General features: G+C 46.7%; 1 protein-coding gene across 1 annotated transcript; it reads left to right on the top strand.

The window, feature by feature from the left end:
• Positions 1-6,386: 6,386 nt before the first annotated feature.
• LMOD3 (leiomodin 3) lies at positions 6,387-11,921 on the top strand. Its single transcript, XM_054216626.1, has 3 exons — positions 6,387-6,868; positions 8,678-10,021; positions 11,394-11,921. Exons 1-3 carry the CDS (start codon positions 6,581-6,583, stop codon positions 11,418-11,420), a joined length of 1,659 nt encoding a protein of 552 aa, XP_054072601.1. The 5' UTR covers positions 6,387-6,580; the 3' UTR covers positions 11,421-11,921.
• The last annotated feature ends 682 nt before the right edge of the window (positions 11,922-12,603 follow it).

Below are 12,603 nucleotides of genomic sequence, written 5' to 3'. Positions count from 1 at the left end.
CATTTCTGATGCAAAGTATCGAGTCTCCGAGCCTGTCTTGCACACAGATTTGGAATAACAAGCCCTTGGTTAATAATAGTCGATACTTGGGTAAATGCCCTGTGTGATGCCGACGGGTCGTGTGCGATTCATTGCCGTGTGTGCCCGCGCTGCCCTGTGCTTGGGCAAGCTGCGGCCGTCGGACGGGAGCCAACGCTGCCCCGGGGCAGCCACGGGTCTCTGTCCCAGGTTGGTCCCTGCCGCAGGGGGTTGGTGTCCCCTTTGAAGGCCATGATCAGCCTCAGCTCCATCCCAGACCAGGTGAAGCCACATTGCAGCAGCTCAGGGCACCTTTTGCTTTTGCCCATTGGCAAAAAGTCTTGGGCAGAGCCACAGCTCAGTCCCTGAGGTCGTGATCACACATTCAACGTCCCCTCACGAATTGCCTGTTCCCCATAAAACAAGAAAATTGCTCATGGTCTCTCTCAGACCCGTTTTCATTCACCACAGGCTGGGTTCGTTCGTTTGGCAGCTGTTAGTGCTGTGCTTCGGGAAGAGGAGGCAACGAGCCACCACCCAGACATGAAAATGTCCAGGTATGTGGAAGTGCTTTGCCAAGGTCACATAAATGAGACGAGCTGGGAGAGTAAAATACTGAGTTAGCAGGGACGGAACTAGTGCTGAGTGTTTCGGCGTTTTGCCTGGGATTGCGCTGTGAATGATACCTGGGAGTAGAAACTCCCTCCTGTAGCCACAGACCTGCTGCTTTGGAAATGAGCACGGTGCAAAGAGGCATCACGTGCCCTCTGTGCTGGGGGTGCTGCTCAAACCACGTCAAAACATGGTCAGTAAAAAAAAAAAAAGCGCATCTATATTGGCTGGGGGCGGGGTGGGTGAGGCGTAGCATTGTTCATTGGCAAGGGAGCACAGAAACTCGGGCTTTGAGGGTGAAATTTGGGATGTGTTTTGGCTCTGAATGGGGCAAAGGTTTGCCCCGGATCAGCCCAGACCCCCAGGACCAGCACCGTTCTCCTCAGTGTCATCCCCAGGCCCCCCACAGCAAAATGTCACTGTCAGTGTTCGTATGTGGAGCTGCCTCCTTCCCCAAAATCATGGGGATTTGCATGGTCTTTTTAAAATGGTTTTAAACAGTTGAAATTGTTTAGAAATCCATCAGCAAATTATTTAACCCTTCTTGATGCAAACCAAGATGTTTATATCTGATGCACCTGTGCTTTTCCCTGTGGGATTGCTTTGGACACACCAGTGGGGGGGTCAATACCCTGCCCCAGGCTGAAATGTTCTCTCCTTAATTTCTGACATGACCAAAGACCTGTCACAAGTGGTGTCCCCCAGGGATGGATATTAAACACTGTTTAATATCTTCATAAGTGATCTGGATGATGGGGTCAAGTGTGCCCTGATGAAGTTTGCTGATGACACCGAACTGAGTGGGGAAGTGGACACTTTGGAAGGGAGAGCCACCCTGCAGGAAGACCTGTGTAGGCTGGAAGGGTGGGCTCACAAGGACCTTGTGAAGTTCAACAAGGACAGGTGTAAGGTGGGAAAACATAACCCAGGAGTGGGATCTACCTGGCTGGGGAGCAGCTCTGTGGAAAGGCACCTGGGGGTCCTGGTGGACAACAAGCTCAACACGAGTGAACTATGTGCTGCTGCGGCAAAGAAAGGCAACGGGGTGCTGGGTTGCAGCAACAAGGGCATCACCAGCAGATAAAGAAGTCCTTATCCCACTCTACCCAGCACTTGTCAGGCCACACCTGGAATACTGTGTTCAGGTTTGGTCCCCGCTATACAAAAAAGCTGTGGACAGGCTGGAGAGGGTCTAGAGAAGGGCCACCGAGATGATCAAAGGACTGGGAAGGCTGATGTATGAGGAAGGGCTGAGAGAACTGAGAAAAACTGAGAACTGAGGAAAGGTTGGACCAGATGATCCTTGAGGTCCCTTCCAACCTGGTACGCTATGATTCCCTCTCTACACGTTTTAGTGTTTTCTTTTTCTCGTAATAAGGAATGTGGATGATGACAGAGGTGGTTTCCTGCCGCATAGGGAGGACCCAGTGTAGCTGCTCTCCGACTTTTCTGAAAAAGGAAACTGAAAAAAAAAAATTAAAAATCACTATGTTCTTTTATTTTGGGACAAATTAGAGGCGTCCAGGTCCCACTGAAACAGGAGGTGCAGCTCCATTTGCTCCTCTTGGAGCTGAAGGAATCTGCCAGACCCCCACGCGGTGAGACACAGTGATTTGGTGACCATGGGGGCAAGGGGCTCGTGGCCCGTCCCCACTGCTCCACCCTGTCCCCGCGCCAGCCCCCGCCGCGCCTGCTGCTTCCCACGGGGGCTTGACTTTGCAGCTCCCTGCCAGGCAACTTGGGCAAATACCTCAAAAGTCAGATGTCCTTACTCTATTTAAGCAGCCAACTTAATCTGATATATTTATTTCTGTAATTGTTTGGAGGTGTGGTGGGTTGGGTTTTTTTCCCCTGGTGTTTTTCCCACAGGGTGTCTCTCTACGATTGCTTTCGTTACTCAGCGGTTGTTATTGTTAAGATCCCATCATCTGACCCTTTATAATCCACATATTGCGTTACACTGCATTGCAGGGCATACTTGGTGTATGCTACTGTTTGTCAATTTTAGACTGCCCCATCAAGCCTACGAGTTTCTTAAAAGTGATGCAAGGTTACGTTACACAGGCACATTCTCCGACTCATTCCAGTTAATGTCTTAGCACTTACAAATGCCATGGATTGGTAATAGAGGGAAATAAATATGTGGGGTTTATACACAAAAAAAAAAAAAAAAATGAAAGCCAACATTATAGAAATTGCTCTCAAGCATCTGGCATCAGCATGTGTCCCATCAATTATCTTAAAAATAGAACAGGTTTTAGGCACTCGAAGCATGGTTTGATGGCCTGCCTCGCATCAAATGGTGACACAGGAGTCAGCCCCTCTTGATATTTGAGTTAGAAACTTCTCAGTGCTTTTGCTTTCAAGAAAGATAGGTTGGACGTTTTGAAGAAAATGCGCAAATGAGAAAAAGCAATGAAGTGAAACAATCCTGCATGAGACCCTGCTGGGTTTCATGCAAGAGTTCATTCATACGCAACTACCTGCCTTGGAGCCAGTAAGCAGTAAGTATGAATTGTTCGTTACCGAGGGCAGACCTTTTCTTCTATCGGTTTGCTCCTAAAGTGCCTTTAACACTTGTTAGGTACCTAGTTACCATTAATTTTGAGCTGCTACCCATAGGGATCGCTTTGTGATCTTCCACTTGTGCTTCGCGTGTAGCTGCTGGCGCAGCTCTGCCCTGTGGTAACGGGGCACCTCCTGCAGCAGCTCATTAGTCGGGGCATTCCTGAGCAAGTGTCAAATTGGCGTGAAAATAGCAAGTGCTACCCATGGAAGTGGCTTTCCTGTCTTAATGAAGGTTGAGGAATGAGTGATTAGTTTGGGAAGCTCCAAGGGGAGTACCCGCAAATGTTGTTGGAAAGAAGATGGGAGTTTTGCCTTGGGAAAAATCTTCTCGGTTTGGCTGTGAGTGTGGAGTGTGTCCCCAGCCTGGAGGGTGTCGTTTGTTGCCTTAACGTGCCGTTTCCAGCACACCAAAATGCTAAGCAACGTGTTAGAAAAGGAAGTGAATCCTGTACTCGAGGTGATTTATGGAGACCTAAAGTAGGCAAAATGTGATACTCACCTTGGAAATCTATGGGATTAGCACCCATGTCGCCAGGAGAGGTGTCACCGGGCAGCCCTTTGCTCTGCATCTGATGGAGAAGGCATCACTCCCAAAAGTATAGTGTTTCCTAATCGTGGTATTGACAAGTGATATATTTCTACTTAGAAGAAAAATTGCTTTTCAAATACCTGATAGTGTTCTCAGTATCCCTGTTTTCCTTCTCATGAGGACATCTTGGGTTTGACCCTACTTAGCTTAGCAGATCTGACAAGACCATGGCCCAAGATGGCCTGGCTGAAGATCGTGGAAATATAAGAAGGTGGCCAGGGGCTTTATTTACAGTCAAGAAATTAGCAAGCGATAAGTAACCACTGAATAGACAGCTTCTGTGACCCAAACAGCATCGTTTGGGAGAGTAACATACCAGCTACCAAAGAGCACTGATTTATTTGATAACATCGGGAAACCATTTATGGACTCTATTATGGACAGCAATCGCTGGGGGTTAAAACTGCGAGACCAGATAGATTGATGTGTGGGTCTGCTGTTGTGCTTGCTACTGCATAATATAAAATAAGAATGTCCCCTGAAATACCAAAAGGGGCAAATGAAGCCATTAAGTTCTTGGCTTGGGTTTTTGTTATTTATTTCCTTTACTGCTTATTTCGTTCTTAAATTTTTGCCCTCTTCCCTGCGGTGTAATACTGTAAATTAAATGAGGATCTTTAATTTATGGCTTTTTAATAGAGGTTAACAAGGCTTTGAACACCATGTTTCTTGTTACAAAGGAGCAAAGAGAGACCATCGTCACGCAGAGACTATTTTGCTGCTGGCAGACTCCAGCAGAGAGTGGTTGAGTCTGTAATGAGAAATATGGCTTAAAAATTGGTGGGGCTTGGTTTCACAGCCTCTGGCTTGTGGGTTTCTTTCCTATGAAAGACGGATTCGCAGTTGCAAGATGAGGATTTGATTCGATACCCCCTGCAAAGAATATTTGAAGTTACGAGAGGAAATCTTCCGAACCAAATGAAGCGTCCAAACTGCGGCGTACTGAAATGGGACTGTAGTGGAAGAATTACCCACCCACCACCTTACTCTGCTTTTGCACAGCAGCCATCAGTGCGGTGGTGTCGGAGATGCGGCTTTCTGGTTTGCCATGTAAATTTAGAAGCCTATAAAATACTCCGAACAAAGAAGGAGGTACTTCTTAGTTGGAATGCACACTGTGAACGGAAAAAAAAAATAAATTTCAGGTAATTTTCTATAGTTAGATCATGTCTACAAATATTAGCAAAGTAAATCTTTGTAGTTGCTTATTCGTTTTGTAGAAAGAATGGTAAAAAGTAGGAAAAGGATGAACCGGAGATGAACTGTCAGCCAAAAAATCTATTGGCGGTGCAAATAATATCCATGATAGAGACAGGCCGCCCAAGAAACAGGGCATTGGCTTCGCCCCTGGGCAGACTGGGTGGGAGCAGGACATGGATGTGGGGTGGGAAATGCTCCCTATGGGACCGCTCAGGCTGGATCAAAGGGCTGGTGCCTGTCCCCGCATGGGCCCCTGTCCCCAGGCACCCCAGTTCTACTGACTGTTCACCTGCCTTTTGCCATCTTGGAGGATTTTACCTTAACCAGGATCTGGCATTTGCGAGAGCTCATCAATTGCACGATGGCTGTGTGTCCCGGTTTGAGCAGCACAGGACTAATTTCTTTTTTAATGCTTGGGAAAACTGTACTTTTAGAAGACTAGTGTCTGGATTCATGAAAATATTTACTTTATAACCAGCTAGGCTATGTGGGATTCAAGGTCTGGGTGTTTCCCAGCTCGCCAGGTGCAGGGATGAGGAGGAGCAGGACCCGGGCGCTTGACCCAAGCTGCCAACAGCGTTATTTCATACCATGAACGGCACATTCACTATAAATTAGAAAGTTTTCTGAGAAGCTCTCTCTCTCCCCTGATGGCGCTGATCCAGAGAACTTCTCACCCTGGTGCTGGGCCCAGAGCCCTTCCCTTCCTCCCGAATCCGCAGCGCTCGCAGTGTCCCACACTCCCCTGCTGGGAGCGCACAGCTTCCTAAGATAAATGGGCTGGGTATAGTCCTTGTGAATTTTATATTGGTATCGGGACCAATACTGGTTCTTTAGTATTATTAATGTTAATTATTTGGTCTTATCCTATTAAAGCTATTTATATTTCAACCCTCGGGTTTCCTTGTTATTCCCTTTCCTAGGTGGGGAGGGGTCATCAGGTGGTAGAGTAGTTGTCTAAACGACAATAAATTGTTGTGGGTTTCTCACACCATAGCGCTGTGCTCACACCAAGACCACCTGCTGCAATATCTGCTCAGGGTTTAGACCTGTCTAAAGGCAGCGAGAAGCGTGCAAGTCCCCAGCCCTGTTGAGATATCTGAGACTTTATGGAGACCTTGTGCTGGTTCTTCCCGCGGTGTGGAACTTCACCTGCACACCTCGCAGGTGCCGTGAATGTTTGGGCACCCACCTGCGGCGGTTCCCGCTTGGGGCGCAGCCCTGGAAGGCGTAGAGAATCCCCAGGAATCCTCTAGAAGATGGTGCCTCCCACCTTACTCAATGGGGGACGCACCAGCTGCACTGAAATGTCAGAAGGGTTTGCACAGCTGACAGGTTGCTGAAAATGGAGCATGGCAGCATCGCCATAAATTCCCCTTATCCAGCCAAGTGCAGCTTAATATAGACTTAGCCCACGGTCTGTCTCCGGCACTGAGACCGAGAGCTGCCACAGCTCATGGCCAAAACATGAAGTTGTTGATTTAACTAAATGAACTACTGCGAGCGACAGGGGAAAAAAAACTCCAATAGCCTTTGAAATTTATCTTTCTCTTTAGGTTTAAAGAGTTATAGAGGAAGGAGAGAAGAAAGAACATGTCTGAACTCAGCCAAAACTCTGATGAGGTGTGTCCTGAGGACATCGATGAAGATGAAATCCTGGCAAACCTGTCCCCCGAGGAGCTAAAGGAGCTGCAGAGTGAGATGGAAGTCATGGCCCCGGACCCCCAGGTCCCAACCGGGATGATACAGAGGGATCAGACGGAGAAACCCCCCACGGGGAGCTTCGACCACCGGTCCCTGGTTGACTACCTGTACTGGCAGAAGGCGTCCAGACGCATGCTCGAGGACGAGAGAGTTCCCGTCACCCTCTTGCCCTCTGAGGTAACAAGCAAAAAATCACAAATATTTATTATGCATCTGCTGTGGGATCTATTTTATAGCTTTAGTACCCTAACCTGCCTCTGCTTCCATCCCTTACGGAAGGCATGGTACAAACAAATTTAAATCCACCCTAAAAGCCTCAGGAATGTCAGGATCCATCCTGGGCTGACATCAGGGTTGGTAATCTTTTAATTGCTTTTCCTAAATATTTACTTAAGCTTTTTAATATAGGAAAAATCCTAATTCTGTTTCATTAAAGCAAATCACTGAGAAATTGTCATAAAATCAGTTTGGAGAACGTAACTCAAATTTGTTTGACTCTGCATTAGGAACAACACCATATTGCTTTCCCATAGAAGACTACGTTAATCGTATGTATAAACTAATTAATTGACAGAATTTAATGTCGCATTAGACAAAAACCCAAACCACTGCATTTTAACAATACGAAACATTTACTAATGCCTAAGCATGCACGTTCCATGAACTAGCCCAACCCTTTTCAATACAGTACTTAAATTTATTCTACTATCCCTATGACTTTGAAATAAAGTTAAGGTCAGACTTAGGTATTTTTCAGGATGAGGGTCACACTTAAAAATAAGTTAAGAGAATGGAAACTTGGCCAGACGGAACACATCCATACCTGAACCTAAGTGAATTTTTATGTTTTATTTTAAACACTGGTGTTTTTGCTGACACACAGCAGCACAGTACACCATGGCCTTCTCAGGGCAGCTTCCATGGGCTGTCTCTGGAGAGGGGGAGAAATCTGTGTGTTTTTCCCTACTGCAACACTCTTACCCTCAAAGAAACATTATTTTTTTTTAACGTTTCTGAGGTTAAATCTGGAATTCGAGCATAGAGCTGGTCAAGCGATCCCTGTACTAAACCCATCTACCGCCGCAGCAAATAGGAACCACGGCCCCGACGGCAGAAGTGACTTTGTCACCATTTTGTCTGACTCTTGGTGAAGCACAAGCTGTGACACTGCCCTGCCTGAACTGGTGCAAATCTTTTAGGAAAATATCTTAATCTTTATTAACTTTATTAGCATTTCTCAGTCATGACGGATACACTTGCAAAAACATGCTTGAAAAAAAACCCAACCATCTCAGCTAGGAGAGTCTCTGGAGATGGTTTGTAATTACATTTTGATGCTAAAGCCCCACAGCCTTGCAACAGCTGGGTGCAGAGTCCAGTTTCCTGTCCCTGGGCTCAAAATAAAACTGAGCTCATATTTTGCTTCACCTTCAGCGACGTGCCTCCTTAGCTGGGATGCTCTGGCAGGTACCGGAGCGGGTGGCCTCGTTGTCTCACGTGCTGGGTGATCCCGCTGTTCTTAGGCTGTGGCCTCGTCGCCCCTCCTGGGGCTGAGCAAACAGGCAGGGGTTAGCACAGATTTCCAATGGTTTGTGGCATACGAAATAAACTTTCTCTCTTGTCAAGGAAACGATAAAAATTACACAAAATCCAGAAGGAGACTTCGGATCAGAAACTCTTAACCCCCAGAAGGGTTCAAGGACCACCTTAACATAGCATTAAATAGGCACAGGATTTAATTGTCAGTGTGCTTAATAGGCAAAGGTGGGAAACTGGTTTTCAGCCACTTTAAGAACAATTGTTCCTGTGTTCCTTCAGCAAGCCAGCACAGACCTGACTCACAGGCAATGACACTTTTAAGGGTTATTCTATAAAGCGTGGGCACGGAGGTATCCAAATCCACTTGCTACGTGTTTATTTGAGCAGCAAGTTAATGTAACAAAACCGTGTTCGATTATTTCAGCTGTGAGTTTCTGTCTTCCTCAGAGAAGCACCGCGGAGGAGGCGGCCGGTGGGAGGGTGCCAGGAGCAGAGGGAAAAGAGAGACATTACCAAAATGAGCACTTGTCCAACTCGGAAACACAACCTGGGGAGACAAACACTGATGGAAGTGATAAAGAGAGAGAAGAGGATGAGGAAGAAGAAGCAGAGGAGGAAGAGGAAGGTGATGAAGAGGAGGAAGAGGAAGATGAGTCTGAATTAGAAACAAAGGAGACTTACACCAGTGAAAAACCTCACAGCAATCAGATAAGTAAGAAACCTGGTACAGAATCAGCAGAAAACATAGAAAAGCCCAATGAAAATGAAAAGAAAATATCAAAATTAAACATCCCCAAAAAGTTAGCGCTGGATACCAGCTTCATGAAGCTGAGTGCCAGGCCTTCAGGAAATCAAACCAATTTAGAAGAGAGTTTGGAGAAAGTTCGAAAGAACAACCCAGACGTGAAAGAGCTCAACCTGAACAACATAGAAAACATCCCCAAAGAAATGCTGATAGACTTTGTCAATGCCATGAAAAAGAATAAGAACATAAAAACCTTCAGCTTGGCCAACGTGGGGGCTGACGACAACGTGGCCTTCGCGCTGGCCAACATGCTGCGGGAGAATAGGAGCATCACCACGTTGAACATCGATTCCAACTTCATCTCTGGCAAAGGGATCGTTGCCATCATGAGATGCCTGCAGTACAACGAGACGCTGACGGAGCTCCGCTTCCACAACCAGCGGAGCATGCTGGGCCACCAGGCAGAAATGGAGATCGCCAGGCTGCTGAAAGCCAACGCCACCCTCCTTAAAATGGGGTACCACTTCGAACTGCCGGGGCCCAGGATGGTGGTGACCAACCTGCTCAGCAGAAACCTGGACAAGCAGAGGCAAAAGAGGCAAGAAGAGCAGAGGCAGCAGCAAATGAAGGAGCAGAGGGAGTTGATAGCGATGCTGGAGAACGGACTTGGGTTGCCTCCTGGCATGTGGGAAATGCTGGGGGGACCGCTGCCCCAGCCGAGGATGCACGAACCCCCACAAGCCCCAAAACCGCCCGTCCCCGCGGCTGTATCTCTGAGCAAAAGGCAGGAGAGGGGGAGGCAGCCGGCCCCCGAGGAGCCGTGCAGGGGGGAGCCCGTCAGCTTCAAGGTGGTCAAGCTGAAGAAGATACAGCGCAAACCCGCCGTGCCCAAGTACGTGGAACCCACCGAGAAAACCAACCTCAAAGACGTCATCAAAACGCTTAAACCAGTTCCCAGGAGAAGGCCGCCTCCCCTTGTCGAAATAACCCCGAGAGATCAGCTACTAAATGACATTCGTCAGAGTAACGTCGCTTATCTTAAACCGGTAAGTGCTCAGTGATGGCCGCGAGGGGAGGGAATCGACTCCATCCCTGTCTGCATCCCTAACGGTAAAAGAAAGGAAATTCACTCAGGAGGTAAACAAAACCCACAGAAACTCAACGTTAGCGTAAGAGTAATAGTACATTAGAATCGCAGGAATCATCTGGGTTGGAAGGGACCTTTAAGATCATCGAGTCCAACCATTATTAGTTACAACAGGCAAATGCTATTATAAGCCGTTTGCTTCAGGAGAGCAACAGGTATTATTTTTCACATCAGTCTGTCCTCAGTCCCCCATAAAAAACATGTTTTGTCTTTTTGGCTGCCCTGTTTTGCTTTAGCTCTCACTTTACACAAGAAAGCACCGACGCTTGGCCCGTTTGATGAAGGGTAAACTGAAAGACAGGAAACAAAAAAACTTACCCAAGGTCACTTAAGAAAGGTCCGGGACTGCCTTTGGTTGGTCTGGTTTAAACGAAATGAAAAGCTTTAGTGTGAGGGGGAAGTCCCAAACTGTGACAATTGTGATAACTGCCTCTTGGTGATGCTCTCACTTGGGTACCAAATTCATGGGCCGCTTCCCAAAATGCTCGTCATCAGATTTAACCCCTTGCTTCCCCGAAATGTTATGCTTCTTTGCATTGTAGCATTATTCAAGAAACACTAAAAGCTGACTGATCTGTTTGTAGTTAGTGATGCTGATGAATCTGTTTGTGTCGCTAAGGCTAGAGAATGATGGGGATGATTAAGAAACCCGGGTGCCAGGGGGCAATAGTGAACCCCAGCCATTCCCCCCAAAATCCTCAGGAGGCTTTTGTAAATGAGGGCTGTGGGGCTTGGGGTGGAGGGATCAGTTCATGGTCCATCCTAAATGGGCCAGACAACAATTGCTATCGCAGCCCATGGAAAGTGAAGCAAACGTGTGTTGGGGCTTTGGGGTTGTTTTTTGTTTGGTGTTTTTTGGTTTTTGCTTTTGATTTTTTTTTTTTGGTCATCTGTCATTGGGCCAAAAGGGTTTAGGTTTGGGGCACTAGGGTTTTATTCTCACCTGCCTGTGTGATCTTGGTAACTCCTTATTTGCTGCAATATCCACAGCTTCATCTCTAAATTCGGGTTTTCCTCTTGAGCAGAGCTGGGTGTTTGTTCGCTCCGTGGTGGGACTCATCGCTTGCAAATTGATTTCCTGGGCATTAAGAATTGCAAACAGCAAGTGGGGAATTACAAACCAAAAAAATTCCCAACCAGAGCTCCTTGGAGTTCCCAGCTGTTATAGTTTTGCTCTTTTTACAGTTTCTGAAGGTTTGTATTAAACTGAACGGGTTTGGGAGATAAGACTGAGAAATTTCCTCCTCCTAATACTCACTGTCCTTGTCCAGGTGCCATTGCCAAAGCAGCTGGAGTGAGAGACCAGACTGACCCAAAGAAAACCACTTGGAATAAAGACTATTCAAGTTTTTGCTTACAATCATTTCAGCAGATGTTTTCTGCAGAACCCAGGTGGTACATATGACTCTTTGGGAACAAAGCATGCGATACCCACTTTTCTAAGTGTGGTGAAAACGGCTGGCATGGGAAAAGTCAGTGCTGAGTGTTTCCATCAGGTATCAAACACTCCTCGTCCCAGCTGTCTCCCAGTGGATTTGAGGCTCCAGTTTGTTGTGGAAGTATTTTCTCAGAGGCATCAATAACCTTGTCTTTCTAATTTGTCAGCAAACTATTCTGCTTCCACGTTGTCCTTCTGCCGCCAGATTCTGCAGGAACACGCTGTGCTTTATCTTAACTTTCTTTTCACACACGTGCGCCTTTATTATTCTCCTGTCCCTGAGAAATGTATTTGGTTTCCATGTATACAGCTTAATTTTTCAGGCTAAGGAAACAGAAATGAAATAAAGCTCTCTCCGTAAGATGTGTGCGGCACTTCCATGGCTAACAAGATGCTCACAGAACAGAACGACTGCTCTGGTACATCAAACACCTCGGCTTAGTGGTTTCAAGCTACCTCTATTGCAGAATGTAGTTTAGTTGGTGCCGTACCTGATCAGCGTATAAAAGATGCTGCCATACTCTGGTTTGGGGGCTGTCATCTTCATTCCCCACAGTTCACCTCTGTCCGTGATGTAACCCTTAATTGCAGCCACCTTGGAGCGCACTGAAATGCTGGTTCGGGTCTCTCTCCGCACTACTCTGACGCGGCAGGAGGACCAGCCTTACCCCTCTCTCTGCCTGGGGTTTGAGAACCTCACCACTGCTGCTGGTACGGGGTGTGAATAGCATGTCTCACCCCTAGCAGAGCTGGGTATGATGGGGTTAAACCTGCATATACACAACTTAGTTTTTCCATAATATTTTTGTGAAATTTTTTCCCTCCCCTTTTTTAATCACATTAGATTTACTTTTTTTTTTTTTTTTTTTGCTGCAAGCCTCTTTTGTAAAGCAGCTACAGGTAAGTCATGCTCTTGTGGAAGACACCCACAAGAGACCAGTTGGTTTTGTTTTAGTGGTGTGGTTTTTTGGTTGGGTTGTTGTTTTGTTTTTTTTTTTTATTTTTTTTTGAAGAAAGACATCTAAAGCTACAAGGCATAGGGA

The sequence above is a fragment of the Rissa tridactyla genome, chromosome 10 (genome assembly GCF_028500815.1).
Source record: "Rissa tridactyla isolate bRisTri1 chromosome 10, bRisTri1.patW.cur.20221130, whole genome shotgun sequence".
In the NCBI taxonomy this organism is placed as follows: Eukaryota; Metazoa; Chordata; class Aves; order Charadriiformes; family Laridae; genus Rissa; species Rissa tridactyla.
The sequence above is the reverse complement of the archived record's forward strand: the minus strand, read 5'-3'. Positions and strand labels throughout refer to the sequence as shown.